We start from the raw sequence: 23,608 nt of genomic DNA, 5'->3' as shown, positions 1-23,608 counted from the left end.
ACTATGTGCATTTAAGTGAAGAGCCATTCATTTTGCCTTTTTACCATTTTTGTACCCCTTTGACCCCATTTGCTGTTTGTACTCTCTGTCCCTTCCTGTCACACTCTGGGTATCATTACCTAATATCCGTTTGCTTTGTAAGTCTACTTATCCCCGCTCTGGAACCATTCCCTCTCTATTTAGTTTAAAGCCGTCTCTACTTCCCTACTTGAACGGTTTGCAAGAATACTTGTCCCAGCATGGTTCATAGAGTCATAGAATCATACAGTACAGAAGAGGCCCTTCAGCCCATCAAGCCTGCACCGAAAAACACAAGTGACTCTAATTCCACTTTCCAGCACATGGCCCACAGCCTTGAATGTTGTGACACTTCAAGTGCTCATCTAAGTACTTTTAAAAAAAGATTGTGAAGTTTTCTGTCGCACCTACAAGCGGTGCATTCCAGATTCCAATTACCCCCGGGTGAAAAAATCTTTACTTAAATCCCCTCTAAACCTCCTTTCACCTTAAAATTATGCCCCCTTGTTATTGACCCTCCAACTAAGGGGAACAGCTGCTTTCTATCCACCCTGTTCATGCCCCTCATAATCTAATACACCTATTACAATCCCAGACCAGACCCCAACCTTGAACGAAGAACAGACAGTGCAGAAGGACGCCATTTGGTCCATCGTGTCTGCACTGATCCACTTAAGCCCTCCCTTCCACTCTATTCCAATAACCCAATAACCCCATCTAACCTTTTTAGACACTAAGGGCAATTTAGCATGGCCAGTCCACCTACCCTGCACGTCTTTGGACTGTGGGAGGAAACCGGAGCACCCGGAGGAAACCCACGCAGACACGGGGAGAAGGTGCAGACTCTGCACAGACAGTGACCCAGCAGGCAATCGAACCTGGGACCCTGGTGCTGTGAAGCCACAGTGCTAGCCACGTATGCTACCGTGCAGCCCTGGCTAGGATACTGGACCGAAACCCCAATATTTTAGTTTATTTGTAAGACTTGGGCAGAAAAAAATCATTTGCTGCAGGAACGATTGCATGAAGAAACAGCACTTGGGTATTTTTAAAACAAAACTTTGTTATGAATACAATATTAAACATTTAACTTCACATCCGAAAGGAACAGCTTACAATTCACTAGACATGGGGCTGGTTTAGCAACCTGGGCTAAATCTCTGGCTTTTAAAGTAGACCAAGGCAGGCCAGCAGCACGGTTCAATTCCCGTACCAGCCTCCCCGAACAGGCGCCGGAATGTGGCGACACAGTAACTTCATTGAAGCTTACTTGTGACAATAAGCGATTTTCATTTCACTCATGGACGTTTCCGGCGGATTGGAAATTAGCAAACGTGACACCACTGTTTAAAAAAGGAGGTAGTCAGAAAGCGGGTAATTATCGGCCAGTTAGCTTAACTTCGGTAGTGGGGAAGATGCTGGAATCTATCATCAAGGAAGAAATAGCAAGGCATCTGGATGGAAATCGTCCCATTGGCCAGACGCAGCATGGGTTCATTTTTTAAAAGGCAGGTCATGCCTTCTAATTTAGTGGAACTTTTTGAGGACTTTACCAGTGTGGTAGACAATGGGGAGCCAATGGATGTGGAATATCTGGATTTCTAGAAAGCTTTTGACAAGATGCCACACAAAAGATTGCTGCATAAGATAAAGATGCATGGCATTAAGGGTAAAGTAGTAGCATGGATAGAGGATTGGTTAATTAATAGAAAGCAAAGAGTGGGGATTAATGGTTGGCAATCAGTAGCTAGTGATGCCGCTCAGGGATCAGTATTGGGCCCATAATTGTTCACAATTTACATAGATGATTTGGAGTTGGGGACCAAGGGCAATGTGTCTACGTTTGCAGACGACATTAAGATGAGTGGTAAAGCGAAAAGTGCAGAGGATACTGGAAGTCTGCAGAGGGATTTGGATCAGTTTAAGTGAATGGGCTAGGGTCTGGCAGATGGAATACAATGTTCACAAATGTGAGGTTATCCATTTTGGTCGGAATAACAGCAAAAGGGATTATTATTTAAATGATAAAATATTAAAACATGCTGCTGTGCAGAGAGACCTGGGTGTGCTAGTGCATGAGTCGCAAAAAGTTGGTTTACAGGTGCAGCAGGTGATTAAGAAGGCGAATGGAGTTTTATCCTTCATTGCTAGGGGGTGGAGTTTAAGACTATGGAGGATATGCTGCAACTGAATAAGGTGTTAGTGAGGCCACATCTGGATTATTGTGTTCAATTTTGGACTCCTTACCTGAGAAAGGACGTACTGGCCCTGGAGGGTGTGCTGAGGAGATTCACTTGGTTAATCCCAGAGTTGAGGGGGTTTGGATTACGAGGAAAGGTTGAGTAGACTGGGACTGTACTCGTTGGAATTTAGACGGATACGGAGGGATCTTATAGAAACGTATAAAATTATGAAGGGAATAGATAGGATAGATGCGGGCAGGTTGTTTCCACTGGCGGGTGAAAGCAGAACTAGGGGGCATAGCCTCAAAATAAGGGGAAGTAGATTTAGGACTGAGGTTAGGAGGAACTTCTTCACCCAAAGGGTTGTGAATCTATGGAATTCCCTGACCAGTGAAGCAGTTGAGGTTCATTCATTAAATGTTCTCACGATAAAGATAGATAGTTTTTTGAAGAATAAAGGAATGAAAGGTTATGGTGTTCGGGCGGGAAAGTGGAGCTGAGTCCACAAAAGATCAGCCATGATCTCGTTGAATGGTGGAGCAGGCTCGAAGAGCCAGATGGCCTACTCTGTGCCTTGTTCTTATGTTCTTAATTACCCCTTAAGCACTACTACTCAATTTCCCATTAAACCACACAAAAAGAAACATACAGCTCTCAATCTATCTGTTTTTAAAAAATATTTTCATCCAACTTTACACCCAACAACAAGCAATCCACTGGCCAACAATTCCTCCCTCCCACCAACCCCGAAACAACCCTCAACATTCTAAATACAAACATCAAGAAAAAAGATTCAGGACTCCATCCATCCATTCATAGTCCAACACCCCATCCCCCCCCCCTTCAATCTATCTTACTGCGCGTGAATTGTGGACTCAGTGTCAGGCAGATCAGAATTTAACTCCGCTCTCCGATGCTGTTTCCAAAAACTAACTCGTTGAAGGTTTTTATAATGTGTCTGCATTCCTTGGATCCACCTCATCTCCCCAAGCTAAAAAACAAATTATCTCTGCAGGCGGAAAAGCACATTAATTCCCCAAGGGACTTTCCCAGTCCATTGGTGCAGACTGAAAAACACATTCCTTTGTCAATTTCACCTTCTGGTTGCTAAAAGAAGCCAGGCCCTGTAAAAAATAATTATTTTTAAAAAAACATGACCACTGCAATCGAACACACTCTAACCTCAGGTTTGTAACCCTTAAATTGCCCAATACCTGGAATCCAATATTCCTAATGTGTTCCAGTTGTCACATACCTCTATGAGATCCCTTCTCCGCCTTCTCTGCTTCAAAGAAAATAACCTCTCTTCATGGCTAAAATGCTCCATCCCAGGCAACATCCTGGTGAATCTCCTCTGCACCCCCTCTAAGTGCATCCCCCATATGGTGCAGTGACCACAACTGAACACTGTACTCCAGCTGTGGCTTAACATAGATATCACAAACAATAAGGGACCCAGCACTGATCCCTGTGGTGTGCCCCTGGACACCAATTCCAATCAGAAAAACAGCCTTCTACCACCACCCTCTACCTCTTCACTAAGCCAATTTTGGGATCCAACTTGCCATGTTGCCCTGGATCCTATGTGCATTTACCTTCTTTATCAGTCTCCATGTGAGGCCTTGTCAAAGACTTTGCTGAAATCCATGTAAACTACATCAATTGCACTACCCTGAAACACACACCTGGTCACCTCAAAAAATTCAATCAAATTTGTTAGGTATGACCTCCCTCTGACAAAGCTACGCTGACTGTCCCTGATCAAACCTTGCCTCTCGAAGTGGAGATTTATTCTGTCCTTTAGAATTTTCTCCCAATAGTTTTCCTACCACCGATGTGAGACTCACTGGTCTGTAATTCCTTGGTTTATCTCTATCTATCTTGATAATTTGGGCCTCATTAGCTGTCTTCCAGTCCTCTGGTACCTCCTTGAGAGGGTCGACGGAAGGGCTCTACCTGAGGTGGCGGCAGTTCATTTCCTCCTTCAGGGAGCTGGTCATCATCAGATGTTAGGGGGCTTTTGTTCTTTTTTGGGGAGTGGGGGGAGGCGGTGGGAGGGTTGAAATATTGTAATTGTTGTATGAATATGGTTGTGAAGGTGTTGTATTGGAAAAACCTTTCTTCATCAAAATATTTATATATAAAAAAGTGTCACTTGATAGCACTGTTGATGACCCCTTCCATCACCACTGATGATTCAGGGTAGACTGATTGTGTGTGTGGGGGGGGGGGGGGGGGGGGGGGGAATTGGCCAGGTGGGATTTGTCCTGCTTTTTGTGTACAGGACATACTTGGACAATTTTCCACATTTGCCAGGGAGATGTGTTGGCGGTGGAGGGATGCCAATAAAATGCGCTGCATTGTCTTGGATGCTGTCAAGCTTTTTGAGTGTTGTTGGAGCTGCACTCATCCAGGCAAGGGGAGAGTATTCCATCACACTCCTGTTATGCGTCTTGTAGATGGTGGGCAGGAGGTGAGTTACTCACTGCAGTATTTCTAGTCTCTGACCTCTTTTAGTCACAGTATTTATATGGCTAGTCCAGTTCAGTTTCTGGTCAATGGTAACCACCCAGGATGTTGATAGTGGGGGATTCAGTGATGGTGATACCATTAAATGTTTCAGGGCATTGGCTAGATTCTCTCTTGTTGGTAATAGTCATTGTCTGGCACGTGTATGGTGCGAATGTTACTTGCCACTTATCAGCCGAAGCCTGAATATTGTCCAGGTCTTGCTGCATTTGGACACGAACTGTTTCAGTATCTGAGGAGTCACAAATAGTGCTGAACATTGTGTAGTCATCAACAAACATCTCCATTTCTGACCCTATGTTGGAAGGAAAGTCATTAGTGAAACAGCTGATGGGGGTTGGGCCTGGGACACTGCCCTGAGGAATCCCTGCTGTGCTGTCCCTGGTTTGGGATGACTGACCTCGAACAATCACAACCATCTTCCTTTGTGCGAGGTATACCTCCGCTCTGCGTAGAGTTTCCTCCTGATTCCCAATTACTCCTGTTTTTCCAGGACTCCTTGATGCCCTCAAATGCAGCCATGATTTTCAAGTGTAGTCATTCTCGCCTCATCTGAGCTCCTATTGAGCTGAGGTGTCAACATGGTGAAGTTACAGCACAAGACTACTTGAGCGGCAAACAGCAGAAGCAGTCTGCTATCGACAGTGCTAAGTAATCCCACAACAAACAGATCAGATCTAAGCCTTGCAGTCCTGCCACATCTAGTCGTGAATGATGGTCAACAATTAAACAATTAACTGGAGGAGGAGGCTCCACAAATATCCCCACCATCAGTACAGTCCAGCACATTAGTACAAAAGGCAAGGCTGAAATATTTGCAGCACCATCTTCAGCCGAAGTGCTGAGTGGATGATTCATCACGGCCTCCAGTCTATGGCCAATTCAATTTGCTACACGTGATGTCAAGAAACAGATGAAGTATTATGATCCCAGACCAGACCCCAACAGTGGCTAGAATACAGGGCCAACACCTCAATATTTTAGTTTATTTTGTAAGACGATGCAGAAAGAATTATTTGCTCCAGCAGTGATTGCATGAAGAATTAGGAATTTGGTACTTTAAAACACAAATTTATTATGAATACAATATTAAACTCTTTAACCACACATGCAAAATGAACAGCTAACATTAACCCCTTAAACACAACTACTAAATTCCACATTAAACAACAAAAATATATAGCTCTCAATCAGCTTAAAACCAGCATGGCAAAAATAATGCTTACTTTACAGAACAGATCCTGCCTCTCGTTAGAACCCCATGAGACTCTCTGGCTAAATATCGTCAGTTTGCTGCTTCAACTGAGTTGTTTCAGCAGGGGGCCAAACAAAGCAAATGCATGAGCAAGAGCAGCATAGGGCATCACGAATAGTGTTCTTACAGGGAACAGATCAGTCCGAGGAGGGGAGTCGTGAGGAGTCTTGTAGCTGTGGGGAAGAAGCTGTTCCTGTGTCTGGATGTGCGAGTCTTCAGACTTCTGCACCTTCTGCCTGATGGAAGGGCCTGGAAGAAGGAAATGCCTGCTCTGCTTTTAAATATTATTGCTTTCTTTTGTAAACGTTCCTCCAGGAAAAGAAAACTGTTTTTACTTATGGACTCTATGATAGCCAGATCAGACCTCTTCAAAAGCTTTCTCAAAAGCACAGACATCATCTCCCCATGCTGAAAAAAATAAATGAACTTTCCAGGGACTGAAAGCATATTCTGTAAAAAGCTCCCAGGACCTGCAAAACGGAATCCTTTTTAAAAAAAAGGAGGACCACTGCAGTCAATCACACTCTAACCCCAGGCTTTTGATCCTTAAATTACCCAATACATTTAGAATCCATTTTTCCTTAAATCCTCTATTCTTCACAGAAGGCACTGGATACTGCAAAGATCATGGACCCTGACAACATTCTGGCAATAGTACTGAAGACTTGTATACCAACAAACTAGGAGCAGAAGTGAACCATGCCCCTCGAGCATGCTTCACCATTTAATAAGATCATGGATGCAATCTACCGGTCGCGTTGCACCCGAAAGGCAGCGCAACGCGGCTGGTAGATACTGGGCAATCCCTCTTCTGGAATCTACCAGGTTCACCATTCCCTACTGACGCCACAATCTGAATCCTGCCCATTGACTATTTTGCAAATTTGCATATTCGAGCGAGACAGCTAGTCTCTCTCTTATATAAATTTCCCTCGGGTATCCGAGGCGTTGAGATGTAACCCCTTTGTCTCGGTGACCTCGGGGGAACGCCGTATAGTGATGGCTTCCACAAACGAGAACCAGACGGAACAGCTTTCGTGGGGGTCTCCCAGGGGAACGGAGGTCCCTAGGTGCTTGCTCTCTGGGTAGAGTGGCACCCTGGCACTGCCAGCCTGGTACCCTGGCAGTGCCACCAGGGTGCCAGGCTGGCAGTGCTAAGGTGCCAAGCTGGCATTTCCCCCACGCTGTGGATTGGGCCTGGTTAGGGGTGTCCTGCACATGTGGGGTGTGGGGCAGCCCCGAGGACCTCCTTATGGGTGAGTTGGAACTTGGGGGTAGTTTGGGGTTTGCATTGGGAGGGTGAGAGATTGTGACGCCGTTTTTAAATGGTGTTCCGATCTTAACCTACAGAGCACCTCAGTGCAGGAAAAGGGACTAAGTGCAGCCTCATTAGGGAGATCCCAGCTGAGGCCCCATATCGAACCATAGTCCCGACGGCTAAATGAACTCATCCTGGGTCTCTGTTCCGCTTCAGTTAGATCACAACCCATAACTGATCTAATTATAACCCAACTCCACATTCCAGCCACGCTGACAGCTTTTGCCCCCTTGCTGATCAAGAATCTATCTACCTGACCTCCGGTGGCGGCCATGGAGGAGTAGGTCGCACATTTGATAGCTCCCGCCTGTGACGGACTTTTAGACCTTTTTCTCCCACTGTTTCCCGGATTTTATTGGATAAATCGGTGAAGAGTGAGACAGTGAGGAGAAATCCTCCTCCAGTGTTTGGAGAATTGGACCAGAAGTGGCCGTGTGAGATGACAAAGTTCTACAAGGAAGACGTGAGCAGAGCTGGCAACGTGGGAAAGCATGGCGGAGAAGCAGTGCCGCGGGAAGACGATGCAGTGGTCGACGGAGCAGCTGGTGAAGTTTTTTGAAGATTGCTTCGCCAAGCTTAAGTAGGACAAGCTGGACCCGATCAAGGCTTCGATTGGTGGTGCAGAATCAAGAAACCCACGGACGTGTGATCCAGGAGGTGGAGAAAAAGGTGAGCCGAGCATGAGGAATACCTAACCGTGCTGGAGACCAAGGTGGAGATGATGAACAACCGCCAGAAAAGAATGCAGGGGAAGCTGGAGAACAGGTCCAGGAGGCAGAATCTGAGAATTGGCGGCCTCCCTGAAGGCAGTGAGGGATCGGATGTGAGGGCCTATGTGACGAACATGCTAGAGAAGTTGATGGGGGCTGAGGCGCTCCCATGGCCCCTGGAAGTGGATAGAATGCACCGAGCCCTCGCGAAGAAGCCCCGATCGAACGAGCCGCTGAGGGCGATCGTGGTACGTTTGCAGCGATTCCTGGACAAAGAACACGTTCTGCGGTGGGCCAAGAAAGAACGGAGCAGCAAGTGAGCTGTGCATTTATCAAGAGCTGGTCGCGGATTTGGCCAAGAGGCGAGCTGGGTTTAATCAGGCAATAACGGCCCTCTTTAAGAAGGGGGCGAAGTTCGGGATGCTGTACCCAGCCCGTCTGTGGGTCACATATGAGGAACGAGATTTTTACTTAGGAACACCAGACGATGTATGGACTTTCATCAAAGAAAAAAGACTGGAGGTGAACTAAATCACTGAATCTTTGTAAAGTGTTGTCGTGGCGATTTGTTGAAAATCACTTTTGTGCTTGTTTGAATAAGAGGTTTTATGTGCAATAAGGGGCTGTTTCGATGGCTAAAGTTAACTTTGTCTTACTGGGAGCTGGTTGGACGGGGGTGGTTTCTGTGGTTGTTTTTCAATGACTGTTTTTCCACAGTTTTTTCTGATCTTTGTTTACAGGGAAATGTGATGCTTTGAATATGTTTGTCCAAGTGGCGGGGGGGGGGAATAATAGGGAGACAGACTGGTGCCATGGGTGGGAGCTATCAAGTCAGCTTGGTCAGCTGACTCACGGAAGTGGGGGGCGAGTAGGTGTTAAGCTGGAGCTTGATATGGGGGGGTTGGGTTTCTAGTGCTGTTACCAGGGGGGTGGGGGGGAGCGCGGGGCTGCTTTGCTGACAGGGGAGGAACTGTTACTAGGTGCCAAATGGGAGGTCTGGGTTGGCGAATGCCCGGGGGGGGGGGGGGGGGGGGGGGCTCGAGGATGGCAGGGGCGCGAGCTGGAGGCTGGCCTAAAAAGGGTGATGGCTAGTTGGCAGCAGGGGCAGGAAGCCCCCCGACCAGGCTGATTACTTGGAACGTTAGAGGGTTGAATGGGCCGGTCAAGAGGACTCGCGTGTTTGTGCATTTGAGGGGGCTGAAGGTGGATGTGGCAATGCTACAAGAGGCGCACCTAAAGGCTACAGACCCTGCTAGATTGAGAAAGGGGTGGGTTGGCCAAGTATTCCACTCAGGGCTGGACTCAAAGACCAGGGGGATAGCGATCTTCATCAATAAACGAGTGGCATTCGAGGCAGGGAGAATCGTGTCAGACATGGAGGGTAGGTACATAAGGGTGAGTGGGAAGCTGGAGCGAGTGCGAATGGTACTCGTGAATGTATATGCTCCGAATTGGGACGATATGGAATACATGAGGCAGGTATTAGGTAAGATCCCAGACTTAGAGTCACATAACTTGATTATGGGGCGAGATTTTAATACAGTCATTGATCTGGAATTGGACAGGACAGGGAGGGTGCCAGTTGCAGCAAAGGAATTGAAGGGGTTTATGGAACAGACTGGGGGGGGGGGGGGGGGGGGGGGGGCGGAGTTGACCCATGGAAGTTTGCACGGCCAAGGGCAAAGGAGTTTTCTTTTATCTCCCATGTCCGTAAGGTTTACTCTCGCATTGACGTTTTTATTCTGAGCAGGGCTCTAATACCGGGTGTGGTGGATACCGAGTACTCTGCAATCGCAGAATCGGATCATGCCCCACATTGGGTGGATTTACGGGTTTGTTTGGAGAGAGGACAACACCCACTATGGAGGCTGGATGTGGAGTTGTTAGCGGACAAAGCGATCTGTGGGTGGGTGAACAAGTCCATCCAAAACTACCTGGAAACAAATGATACGGGGGAGGTCTCTGCAGCGACAGTCTTGGAAGCTTTGAAGGCAGTGGTCAGAGGGGAATTAATCTCGATACGGGCCCACAGAAAAAAGGCGGAACGGGCTGAGAGGGATACGTTAATTGAGGAAATACTCCAGGTGGACAGGAGATACTCGGAGGCCCCAGATGTGGGGCTACTGGGGAAGCAGCAGAGGTTACAGGCGGAATTTTGGCTGTTGACCACTGGGAAAGCGGTGGAACAGCAGAGGAAGGCAAGGGGGGCGATCTATGAATATGGGGAAAAGGCAAGCAGAATGTTAGTGCACCAGCTCAGAAAAAGGGAGGCGGCCAGGGAGATAGGGATAGTAAAGAGTAGAGGTGGGATCACGGTCCTGGACCCAGTGGGGGTGATTGAAGTGTTTAAGAACTTTTACAGCAAATTGTATGAGTCGGAACCCCCGGCTGGGGTGGAGTGGATGAGGCAACTTTTGGGCCAGTTGAGATTACCGAGGGTGGATGAAGATCTGGTGGAAGGGCTGGGAGCCCCAATTGAAATTGAGGAAATAATTGAGGGGCTGGAGGGCATGCAGTCAGGCAAGGCCCCGGGGCAGGACGGCTACTCGGTGGATTTCTATAAGAAGTTTTCAGAGATATTGAGCTCACTGCTGGTGGGGACATTTAATGAAGCAAGAGAGAAGGGAGTCCTCTCCCCAACAATGTTGCAGGCCTTGATTTCATTTATCCTGAAACGGGAGAAGGATCCGGAGCAATGCGGGTCATATAGACCAATTTCTCTACTGAATGTGGACGCCAAACTGCTGGCTAAGGTACTGGCCACGAGGATAGAGGATTGTGTCCTGGGGGGGTGATAGGGGAAGACCAGATGGGATTTGTAAAGGGCAGGCAACTCGAGGCCTATGTTCGAAGGCTTTTAAATGTTATTATGATGCCCTCAGAAGGATGGGAGATGGAGGTGGTGGTAGCTACGGATGTGGAGAAGGATTTTGATCGGGTGGAGTGGGATTACCTGTGGGAGGCGCTGGGAAGGTTTGGGTTTGGTGATTACTTCATTGACTGGTGCGGTTGCTCTATCAGGCACCAATAGCGCGTGTGCGTACGAACCGGCTGAGGTCGGGGTATTTTAAACTACACCGAAGGACAAGGCAAGGGTGCCCCCTCTCCCCGCTACTGTTTGCTTTGGCCACAGAGCCATTGGCCATGGCGTTAACAGCCTCTAGGAACTGGAAAGGGCTAGTTCGGGGGTTGGGGGAGGGGGGGGTGGAGCCCCGGGTCTCGCTTTACGCAGATGACCTGCTCTTGTATATTTCAGACCCGTTGGAGGGGATGGGGGAAGTTATGCGGCTCGTCAGGGAATTTGGTAATTTTTCAGGGTATAAATTGAACATGGGGAAAAGCAAGATGTTCGCGATCTCGGCAAGAGGGCAGGAAAAGAGACTGGGAGAGCTGCCGTTTAGAATGGTAGGAAGGAGCTTTCGGTATCTGGGAATTCAGGTGGCCCAGGAAAGGGAGGCACTGAACAAGTTAAACCTATCCCGGCTGGTAGAACAAATGAAAGAGTACTTTAAGAGATGGGACATACTCCCGCTATCACTGGCGGGGAGGGTACAGACTGTGAAAATGACGGTCTTCCCCAGATTTCAGTTGTCTTTCAGTGCCTCCCCATGTTCATCCCGAGGGCCTTTTTCAAGCGAATGAATAAGGTTATTGAGGGCTTTGTGTGGGCGGGTAAAACCCCGCGAGTGAAGAAAGTGTTGCTGGAGCACATTCCGGGGGAGCATGGGTTGGCCCTGCCGAACTTTTGCAATTACTACTGGGCGGCTAATATAGCCATGATTAGGAAGTGGGTAGTGGGGGAGGGGTCGGTGTGGGAGCGGATGGAGGCAGCATCATGTAAAAGACACAAGTTTGGGAGCACTGATATCGGCACCTCTTCCGTTCTCGCTGGCCCGATACTCCACAAGTCCGGTGTTGGTGGCAGCTCTGAGAATCTAGGGCTAGTGGAGGAGATATAAGAGAGTGGAAGGAGCATTGGTTTGGACCCCGATTTATAATAATCATCGGTTTGTACCAGGTAGGCAGTATGGTGGGTTCCGGGGATGGCAAAGGGCAGGAATGAGCAGGATGGGGATCTATTTATAGATGGGAGCTTCCCCAGCTTGAAAGCCTTGGAGGATAAATTTGAATTACCAGCAGGGACTGGTTTTAGGTATTTGCAGGTGAGAGACTTGAGAAATCAGATTCCGGCCTTCCTGCTGCTGCCGCTACGGGGAACACAGGACAGAGTAGTCGCCAGTACCTGGGTGGGAGAGGGGAAGGTATCAGATATTTTTTGGATGCGGATGAAACTCCTGTGGAGGAGCTTAAGGACAAGTGGGAAGACGAGCTATGAGGCAGGATAGAGGCGGGTCTGTGAGCCGTTGCGCTAAGCAGGGTTAATACATCCTCATCATGTGCCAGGCTTAGCCTGATACAATTCAAGGTAGTCCACCGGGCACACATGACGGTGGCCTGGATGAGCAAGTTTTTTGGGGTAGAGGACAGGAGTGCGAGGTGCACGGGAAGCCCAGCAAACCATGTCCACATGTTTTGGGCATGCCCAAAGCTTAGAGGATTTTGGCAGGGTTTCGCTGAGACAATGTCCATAGTACTCAAAACACGGGTGGTGCCGAGTCCGGAGGTGGCGATCTTTGGAGTGTCGGAAGAGCCGGGAATTCAGGGGGTGAAAGAGGCCGACGTCTTGGCCTTTGCCTTCCGGAAGATGGATCTTATTAATGTGGAGGGACTCAAAGCCCCTGAGTGTAGAGACCTGGGTTAGTGACATGGCTGGGTTTCTCAGTCTCGAGAAAATAAAGTTTGCCTTAAGAGGGTCAATTGTTGGGTTCACCCGGAGGTGGCAGCCATTCGTTGACTTTCCCGGGGAACATTAAAATGTCAGCAGAAGCAGAATTCCAAAGGGGGGTGGGGGGAGAGGTCCGGACTGTTGCTTTATAGTTGGGGTGTGTGAAGATTGTGATGTGGGTGAAAATGTTTATTTCGTGTTATTGTTCTTATTATAAAAACTTGCAAATACCCTAATAAAAATAATTATTTAAAAAAAGAATCTATCTACCTCAGCGCCGCTCCCGAAGGCCCCGGGGAGATACTCAGGGAGTCCGGTAGTAATAGCTTTGTTGAGAATTTGGAGGCAGTTTTGTCAGCACTTCGGTTTGGAGGCAGGGTCAAGGGAAATGCCGATTCGGGAACCATAGATTTGAGCCAGGGAAGTGGGATAGAAATTTTGAGAGATGGGAGGAGAAAGGAATTAGTACATTAAAAGATTTGTTTCTTGGGGATCGTTTTGCAGGATTGAAGGAGCTGGGAGCGAAGTAATGTCTGGAGTAGGGGGGAATATCAACAAGGCGAAGGCTACAACAATAGCTTCCGCGCCCGTTTCCAACCCCAGCTGGTCTGACACCTCGAATATGGGAAATATTTAGATACGTGAAGTTTCGAGACTTTGCCAGAAAGGAGATACAGAGCTTCCCAGTAGAGCCGGCTTCCACGTTGCTGGAGGAGGTGCTGACGACAGGGGGACTGGAGAAGGAGGTAGTATCGGCGGTTTACGGGGCTATTTTGGAGGAGAAGGCACCGCGAGAAGGGATCAAGGCAAAGTGGGAGGAAGAGATGGGAGAGGGTATGGAGGAGGGGTTCTGGTTGAGGTGCTCCGGAGGGTGAACGCCTCCACCTCGTGTGTGAGGTTGGGACTGATACAGCTGAAGGTGGTGTATCGAGCGCACCTTACAAGGGCGAGGATGAGCCGGCTCATTGAGGGGGTAGAAGATGTATGTGAACGTTGCGGGGGGGGGGGGTTCATGGTTTGGTCCTGTCCAAAGCTGGAGAATTACTGGAAGGAGGTGTTAAGGGTAATCTCTAAAGTGGTGCACGTGAAACTGGACCCGGGCCCTCGGGAGGCCATATTCGGGGTGTCGGACCAGCCGGTGTTGGAAACGGGCACGGAAGCTATTGTTGTAGCCTTTGCCTCGTTGATCGCCCGAAGGCGGATCCTGTTAGGGTAGAGATCAACCTCTCCACCCTGTGCCCTGGCGTGGCGGGAGGACCTGCTGGAATTCTTGACGCTGAAAAGCTCAAATTTGAACTGAGGGCAAGGATGGAGGGGTTCTACAATTCATGGCCGTTATTCATTGTACACTTTTGAGAATTGGATCACGTTGAACATTAGGGGGATTGGGGGCTGGGAAGGTTGGAGGGAGAAGGACTGTATGTGTTAAAGGTGACTATGGTTGATTCCTGATTCCTTTATGTCATTTATTTATGTTAACATGCAGGCTAATGTTTGGTGGGAGGATGGGATTGTTGTTATTGATATGGGTATTGACATTACATTTGTTACTAATTATTGTTTAGGAGGAGAATAAAAAAATATTTAAAAAAAGGAATCTATCTACCTCTGGTTTAAAATATTCAAAGACTCTGCTTCTACCAACTTTCGAGGAAGAGTGTTCAAAAGACTCGTGACCCTCTGAGAGAGAAAAAATTCTCGTCAGAACTAACTCCCCTAGCCAAACCTTTCAACTACAACTACAGCACTGGAATCTCCCAGGAATGTGTAAAGTGGCCCAGGTATATCCTGCCCACAAAAAACAGGGTCAATCTAACCTGGCCAATTACTGTCCCATCAGTCTGCTCTTGATCATCAGGAAAATGATTAAAAGTGTGGTTGACAGTACTATCAAGCGTCACGTATTCAGCAGTATCCTGCTCACAGATGCTCAGTTTGGATTCTGCCTGGCCTATGCCGCTCCTGATCTTCAACCATGGAGGCCTAGCAAAACATAAATCCATGGGAATCAGACGGAAAACCTTCCATGATGTCATCATACCTAGGATAAAGGAGGATGGCTGTAGTTATCAGAGATCAATCATCTCAGTTTCAGGACAACTTGGGTTCCCAAGGGGCTGGTTTAGCTCACAAGGCTAAATCGCTGGCTTTTAAAGCAGGCCAGCAGCACGGTTCGATTCCCGTACCAGCCTCCCCGGACAGGCGCCGGAATATGGCGACTAGGGGCTTTTCACAGTAACTTCATTGAAGCCTACTCGTGACAATAAGCGATTTTCACTTTCACTTTCAAGGGTAGTGTCCTAGGCCCAACCATTTAAGTGGAGATGTTTTGCAGATGATTTCACAATTTGCAGCATCATTCATGTCTCCTGAAATATTGAAATGGCACGTATGCAGCATAGCAAGACCTGTAAATTGGTCACAGGCTCTTGCTGATAAGTAGAAAGTAACATTCACACCACGCAAGTGCCAGGCAATTACCACCTCCAAGAGAGGATCTAACCACCTCTCCCTGACATTCAATGCCTCTTTGTTCTTATTACAATCACTGAATCCCCCCGCTATCAACATCCTGGGGGTTACCATTGACCAGAAGCTTAACTGGATAAGCCATAATCCACTGTGACTCCAACAGAAGGTCAGAGGCTGGGAATTCTGTAGAGAGTAACTCATACCCTGACTCCCCACAGCGTGTTGAACGTCTAAAAGCCATGGGCATGATTTTCTGCACTCCCGATGGCAAAGGCGGCCTGCCATTATCAGGGGCAGGATCTTCTGATCCTGCTGGGGGGGTGCTCAATTGGCGGGACTGGAAGATCCCGCAAGCGTCAATGGGATTCTGGACCATAATTGAGGAGTGTCATCCTGGATGAGTGCAGCTCCAACAACACTGAAGAAGCTCCACACCATCCAGGACAAAGCCATCTGCTTGATTGGGAACCCATCCACCACCTTCAACATTCACTCCCTCCACGACTAATGTACAGTAGCAGCAATGGGTACCATCTACAAGATGCACTGCAGGAATACATCAAGGGTACTTGAACATCACTTCCAAACCTGCAACGTCTTCAACCCAGAAGAACAAGAGCAGCATATGCATGGTAACACCACCTCCTGTAAGTTCCCCTCCAAGCTGGACAACATCCTGACTTGGAAGTATATCTGCATTCCTTTACTCGTTGGGTCAAAAAAACTGGAACTCCCTTTCATACAACAGTGGGTGGATGCAGTGGTTCATGAAGGTGACTCACCATCATCTTCTCCAGGACAATTAAGGATGAGCAACAAATGCTAGCCATGCCAGCAACACTCACATCTCATTAATAGAAAAAAGCTTCACTAGATTGGTTCTTGGGTTGAGAGCGCTGTCCGATTAATGTGTTGTATAAATTGGGACACACACTCTGGAGTTTAGTAGAATGAATGTTCTGAAAGTCTTGGCAAGGTTTACATTGAGAGTTGATTCCCTGGTTGGGGAATCTGAAACACGACGGCACAGTATTGGGACAAGGGATTGATAGTTTAAGAGTAAGGTACTTCATCATACCTGTGCTTCTGATATATCTTTTTCCTAATCTGAGTAGTCCTCCCATCAGTATTGACAGGGTCCTCGATCATATCTGTTCCATTTTCCACACAGGCTCTTGCACTGTACCAACCTTTCCATTCAGCAGATTATCCTTTACTATTCTGGAGGAAGATGGGGAGAGGGGTGAGGAAAGCTTCAGAATCCTCATGCTCAGCACTGGAAAGAATGATTTTGATGGGAAGGAGATCGGCAAGATTAGTTCCCAGTGGGCTAAGATGACGGGAAAATAAGATGGGGCAGTTGGGGTTGGGGCAACAACAATACCTTTGATGGCCCATTTGGAGTATGCCAAGAGAGGCACAGAAGGAATCTGTAGACTTATCTAAAACGGAGTCAAGCCTGGGTCATTGGCAGAAGGCTAGGAAGATAGAGGAGTGCTGTAAGGTCGGGGTGGAGATTTGGAGGGCAAAGTACCCAGAATGGGAGAAATGAAAAGATGCATGATGACAGGTGAGAATAGTCTGGGATGGGTAAACGGAAACAGTGGAAAAGGGAAAGCAAAAAAAAGGGGAAATGGAAATAATGACCTCAGTTCTAGAGCAGCATCATGTTCATGTGACTAGACACAGAGAAATCTCAAATTATATTAGCCATCAATTGTTTAGTAGTTTTAAAGATACATAGTAGATCAGAAATAGAGAGGAGACAATAAGAGGGAGTGTAAAGGTAAAGAGAAAAGTTTATAGTGGGATAAAGTTGAAGTAGATAGGGTGGAGTTAGCATGGAACATTGACCAAGTTTGGAGACTGATGTGGAGGGAGATTAAAGTCCAAATGCTATTTTTAAGGAATAATGATGGAGGCCACACTTGTGGAGATACTTTTGTGGGAATGAAGATCCAGGAGGTGTGCAGAAACAATTGCAGGGCAAAAGTGCAGCAGGGAAATCAGTGGTCACCGTAAGATCCAGAAATGGCCCGGATGAATGAATCTCTGGTCAGGAACTGGACTGTAGCTGCCAGTCTGCTAGCCAAGTTCAGCAGGAAACAGCAGCTGTGGGGGAAAGCTTATGGCTGATCAAAGTTACTTTCACATTTTAAGCAACGGAGCAGCAGATTGGAGACACAGTAGCTGAGTCATACTTGCGGTGTAGACCAATGTAAAAGTGTGATGGACCCGGAAGTCCAGGAATTTGGAAGTCAAATTTGAGGCATGATCCCACGCTCACTAAGGAAACTGAAGGCTTGGAATGGCTGGTTTAAAATAGCAGCCTAACAGTGTAAAAGAGGAAACTAGGGAGAAAGGCCAAAGATGTTGTACAGTGAGGAGCTCTCGAGGGAGCTGACTGATCAGCGGCCATATTGAGACACCTGTTGTTTAACTGGAAATTACCGATAGCTCATTTGTTAATATTAAGTTCCAAGAGCCATGTACAGCCAGAACTTTCAGTTATGTTAAGGAATATAAAACAAAAGCAAAGTACACCAAATGCTAATTTCTACTAATCCCATTTGTTCATGATCTGTAATGTTGAAAGAAAAAATAGAATTGGTGGGGACAGTACTGTCAACATCAAAAATAATGAATTGCCCAAGTGAAAATCAGTGACTTTATACAGTAATAATAAGGGAGAGTTGGCAGGTTAATTACAGACATTTGAGTAATTGCAATTCTTTCCTTTGATTATTTGTGTTGTAGCACATCTAAAGGTTTGGCTTTAAGCATTTTATTACTTGTTAAATTATCAAGGAAATTGCAATCTAGGGTAGGTAGAATTACATGAAACTTTCAGTATTTTTTCACTGAGGAATGGATTGTTAACTTTGGTACTTTTTTGTTTCTTTTGATTGTGTTATTGTATATCATGTGGAAAACTTCCAGGCTGCTCATCTGTTATGGTAAAGATGAAGCCTTCGAGGACTAAGAACACTGTAAAATCTGCCACTGTGATTGGAGGTTCACCATCTCAACCGAAGACCAGTGCTGAGATCATTAATGAGGCTCGTTCTTCATTGAGAATTTTAAAGACTCAAAGACCATTTACTCCTAAAGATGATCAGAGGAAACTTTTTGGCTCTACCTCTTCCCGTGCACCTGAGAATAGGCCTCCCTCTGCATTCAGGTAGAAACATCAATCATTTGCATTTATTTCAATGTATGTCTACATTGTAAATGTTCAGCATATTATTATCCTAGAATCATTTAGTATGTCAACATTATTTTGGAGGTGACTAGAGTATTTATCAGGTATTACAGCCTCTATTTTCTTCTAAAATGTGAGAAGAACCAAAGCGAAGTAGCAAAAAGCGTAGCCATTGCTTTATGTACAACAAAATACTGATATTGCAATAATCCACACATTTATGCACAAGTTCTTAACGGTAAGACTAAGCCAATCAGAAGTAAAACTCAAAAAATAGCATGTATTAAGAAAAGCAATATTGTGCTGAGGTCCGTTTCAAGAAAAACTGCAAAAAGCTTAGGCTGCTATTGGTAGTGTTAATTGAAAGGATTTGAATAGTTAGTATGGCGTAGGATTGGAGCAGGGGGACCTTTTTGCTCATCCTATGCAGTTAAATGGGAGTGGAAGAGAATACAGACCTGTGCAGATTTTCATCATCAAGTAAAGTACACCAAATAACTCTTTGGTTGCATTCCATTGCTTCCTGAATGCCATAATTTTAAAATGGAGACTATAAATGAATAAGTTTGACTGGAAAGAGGTGGAAGGGAATACATTTCATGAAGAAATCTTCATAACTGCATTTGTAATACCATCCGACTTAATGAGGGTATTAACTGGCTTTTGATTTGTAGCGTCTTGATGGCTCAGGACTTTAGTGTTCCAATCGGCTATGCTTGTGTTGCCCATGCAATGACCTTGATTCACAAAATGTTGAATATATTGCTTGATTTAACTTCTCAAAAGATCATAGGTTAATATTCAATTATTTTGCTCCAAGTAATTTGTTTTGGTACTTTACGTTGTCTTTAAACCTAACTTATAAAGAAGCTCAAACTAAAAAGGATCTCTAAGAGATAAGTCCCATGCTTTGTTTCTACAGCCTCCATGCTCGGAGTTTTGAAGGTAGTGATTCAAGACCTATATCAGGAGCACGTCTCACCCCACTTGATCATGTGAGTATACCTCTGTGGTATATAGACTGTGGTATCAATTTTCTTAAAATTATTTTAAAATAGGGTGAAAATCTCATCAGGGCTGATGATATACCAAAGTGGGCAAATGCATTGTGTGATATGAAACTATACTGACCCATTTTGAAACCATAGTTTACATCAGGTTAAAGGGCGAGGCAACATCTAGGATTACATAAATTATACAACAGAGCAACGGATCTTTGGATCCCACCAGCCAATGCTGTCATCTATGCCCGACTCGAGCATCCTCCCGTATTTCCTCATTTAAATCTTTGCAGTAACTCTGTATTCCTTTCCCCCCCCTCACATGATTGTTGAGCCACAGCTTAAATGCATCTATTTAATTCATGGCTTTGTAAGTGGAAAATCATGTCTCACGAATTTGATTGAGTTTTTTGAAGAGGTAACCAAGAAGGTAGATGAGGGCAGTGCAGTCGATGTTGTCTACATGGACTTTAGCAAGGCCGCATGGTAGGTAGTTACATGAAGTTAAATCTCACGGGAATCCAGAGTGGGGTAGCCAATTGGATACAAAGGCTTGATGACAGGAGACAAAGGGTGGTAGTAGAGGGTTTTTTTTCAAACTGGAAGCCTGTGACAGAGGTGTGCCTCAGGGATCAGTGCTGGGTCCACCTGTTCTTTGTTCTATATATTAATGATTTGGATCAGAACTTAAGCATGGTTAGTAAGTTTGCAGATGACACCAAGATTGGTGGCATTGTGGACAACAAAGAAGGTTATCTAGAATTGCAACAGGATCTTGATCAATTGGGCCAGTATTCTGTACACAGTATTCCAAGTATACCCGCATCTACTACTGCCTCTAGCAGCTCTTTCCAGACACTCACCACCCTCTGTGTGAAAAAATGTCCCCCCTCTAGAAATAGAACCAGTGATCTGTTTGCTTTTTTATTTATCTTTATTGATTTTCCAATTGTTACCCATTCTTCAAGTTTATCAATGTCCTCCAGTTGCTGCTGTATTGACAGGTCAACATTAATTCCTTCACAATGGATGAGAGAATGGGTGAAGGAGGGGGATTAAAAATTAAAAGTCATGCAGTGTGCTTCCAATCCAACCTGCTGTGATAGCGCGAATTGACATTTTTAGTAGTAGCAGGATGAGTATGTTTATCTCACTCGCTAGAGAAACAAAATATCTCGCACTTAAATTGGGCTCCTGCATCGCAGTGAATAGTCTGTTGTAAGTGTAACATTGGATAAAAGCAAATTACTGCGGATGCTGGAATCTGAAACGAAAGAGAAAATGCTGGAAATTCTCAGCAGGTCTGGCAGCATCTGTAGGGAGAGAAAAGAGCTAACGTTTGAGTCCAATGACTTTGTCAAAGCTTTGACAAAGAGTCAGTGCTTTTTATAATACTGTTTTTTAGCCAAGAGGAGCAGGAATGCTTTCCTTGGCAACCACTTTAGCCTCTTCTTGCTGCCACAATCCGGTGAGATCTCTATCCCCTACTTCAAAGTCTCTGCCCCGTGTTCTGGTGCTGGTGCAAGTCTGTGAAGAAGTGTGGAACCGAGTGTTTTTGGCAAAAACCAAAACTGAATGTTGGCGATTAGTTGTTATTTCATGGCACTGTTTATCGCTCCTTCCCACTAGGCATTGAAGGTTGATATATTAGTTTGCTGGATTTGATTTGTCCTGTTTTTTGTGAATAGGACATATGTAAGTACTTTTGTCAGGTGTCATTGATCGAATGGGTTTTTCCTTTTATCACGGGCATCCGAGTTAAAAATCAGTCAGGGGAGGCGGTGGGGTAGTTGTATTGCCATTGGACTAGTAATTCAGAGACCCAGGGTATTACTCTGGGGACTCGGGCTTGAAACACACCATGGCAGATGGTGAAATTTGAATTCTGGAATTAAAAGTCGAATGATGAAACCTCCGTTGATTGTCATAAGAAACCCATTTGGTTCACTAATGTCCTTTTAGGGAAGGAAATCTGTCATCTTTACCTGGTCTGGCCTATATGTGACGATCCAGGCAACAATGCTGAAATGACCCAGCAAGCCACTCCGTTCAGGGGCAGTTATGAATGGGCAATAATTGCTGGACAGCATTTATAAATATAGCTCAGTTTTTATCATTTTCAAATCCATAGTTCAAAATTGCCCATTTATTGCCAGCAAAAGTAGTAAGCTAATTCTTACTGGCCACACAGTTGGTGTGGGAAAATATCATACTGAGCAGCAATGGATGCTGTTCTGAAATCTGATAAATTGAGCATTATTGGAGAAAACATAAAGTTGGTCTGTTATGTTTCCCAGAAATACTTGGTAATATTTGGTAGCCAATTATAGAAAAGGCTTATAGTATCTAGCTCTGACATTCCACATGTTTCTGAGCGCATATAAACATGCAAACTTTAAAAATATATTTATATTAGCTCAGTTCTTTTTGATTATGTAGGTGATTGTTGTATACTGAATTTAATAGAAGCACTTAATGGGATTTCAAGACTTTGAAAGAATTTCAATTTATTAAATGATTGCAATTTGGTTTAAAATTCTTGTTTTCTCATGTAACAGAAACCAAAAATTCCTACCTCTCCTTCCAAGGATGAAGGACATCCTATTCCAAAACCACCATTGGATCCAATAGAGATTAAAAGAGTCAGCAATGCTCGTGCACGATTATTTAAAGTAGCTTCTCAGGGAAATCTAATACCTGACAAAGTGATTCATCCAGAAGAAAGTAAGTGGCTCCTCAATTCCTGTATGTGTTTGGGTGTCTGTGTACATGCATGTATACAATGTTATATTTTTGATATTGAAACATTTTACAGTAAATTGGAGTTACTCATTAACTCCTTTACTTCTGGGAAAATTAGTTTACCGCTTTACTTTTGGTGTTGGTCGTTCTGGGTTAGTGTGCTTAACACTCAATTTGGTGGGCGGCACGGTGGCACAGTGGTTAGCATTGCTGCCTACGGCGCTGAGGACCCGGGTTCGAATCCCGGCCCTGGGTCACTGTCTGTGAGGAGTTTGCACATTCTCCCCGTGTCTGCGTGGGTTTCACCCCCACAACCCAAAGATGTGCAGGTTAGGTGGATTGGCCACGTTGAATTGCCCCTTAATTGGAAAAAATGAATTGGATATTCTAAATTTATAAAAAAAAAAACAACACTCAATTTGGCTCTGTTTCTTTACTTAGCTCTGGAGTCGCCAGGTATCGTTAAGACACCGCCACAAGTTCAAGGTATAGTTCAAAGCAATAAAACCATACACCAATTAGTAAGTCCAAACAACTGAGTTTATTATAATACAATTATAATAACTATCCATGCACACGCTAAAAGGATTAAACTTACTCCTACCGCTAAATAAACTAATACTTATCTCGAAGAAACTGCTGGGTCAGGGAACAAGGCCTCTTGCTCTGCTCTGGTCTGCAGACTTCAGGTTGGTATAAGTTAAAAGGGGTCAGGAGTGCCTATCTCTGGTAGCGATCGTTGTGAGGCACTTATTTGTTGGCGGCTGCTGTCCGAACCCTCTCCTCTCTCGTTCAAGATCTTCTTGGCAAAAGCTGGTCGAGGCGCTGGTCCACGGAGGAGTGTTGGTCAAAGAGAGAGAAGGGCTGGATCAGAAGACTGAAACATGTGTGGGACCTGTCTTTTATAGGTCCCAGGGGATCCGCGCCCCTTTGGGCGGACTCCCTTACCTGCTTGGAATCGATTGGGTCTCTTCCCAATCGATTATGTTTGAATCCCCCAATAATGGGGCAATTCCTCGGTCACTGGGGCGGTTCTTGGGACTTATTGTTTTGGGCTTCTCTGGCGCCGAAAGGTCTGGCCTTCCATTCAATGTATCGATCTGTGTTTAACTTGTTTCCATTGTATCTGGGGATCACCTGGTATCGCCTCATTAGTAGGTTAACTGGTTTCTTTTCACAGTGCTGTCTGGTTTCTGCAGCAGTCAAAACTGGTTTGTGCAGCAATCCAAATATACAAGTGCTTTGCAAGCTGCTTGCTTTACAACATGTCCATTTTCCCTGCATTCCTTGCAATCTTCCATTTTGTGTTGGGCAGTGGCCACCCCAGGTGGCTACATTGGGAAAATTAGATATTGGCTGGGATCTTCTGGTCCCAACGGCGGAAATCTGGTT

The 23,608-nt window shown here is 45.7% G+C and overlaps 1 protein-coding gene across 4 annotated transcripts in view; it reads left to right on the top strand.

Annotated features, from left to right (window-relative positions):
• The window catches only part of armc2 (armadillo repeat containing 2), a 253,785-nt gene that overhangs the window by 10,315 nt on the left and 219,862 nt on the right, over nucleotides 1-23,608 (top strand). For 2 of the 4 annotated variants that reach the window (XM_038799210.1, XM_038799207.1), the window contains exons 2-5: nucleotides 18,212-18,452; nucleotides 19,396-19,468; nucleotides 22,033-22,198; nucleotides 22,658-22,702. In XM_038799210.1, the coding sequence (XP_038655138.1) occupies nucleotides 18,226-18,452; nucleotides 19,396-19,468; nucleotides 22,033-22,198; nucleotides 22,658-22,702 (511 nt within the window). In that variant the 5' untranslated portion in view covers nucleotides 18,212-18,225. Of the gene's footprint in view, nucleotides 1-18,176; nucleotides 18,453-19,395; nucleotides 19,469-22,032; nucleotides 22,199-22,657; nucleotides 22,703-23,608 lie in introns of all 4 variants that reach the window. The other 2 variants (XM_038799208.1, XM_038799209.1) reach the window with 2 other exon arrangements.

This window comes from Scyliorhinus canicula, chromosome 6 (assembly GCF_902713615.1).
Source record: "Scyliorhinus canicula chromosome 6, sScyCan1.1, whole genome shotgun sequence".
Lineage (NCBI taxonomy): Eukaryota > Metazoa > Chordata > Chondrichthyes > Carcharhiniformes > Scyliorhinidae > Scyliorhinus > Scyliorhinus canicula.
The sequence above is the reverse complement of the archived record's forward strand: the minus strand, read 5'-3'. Positions and strand labels throughout refer to the sequence as shown.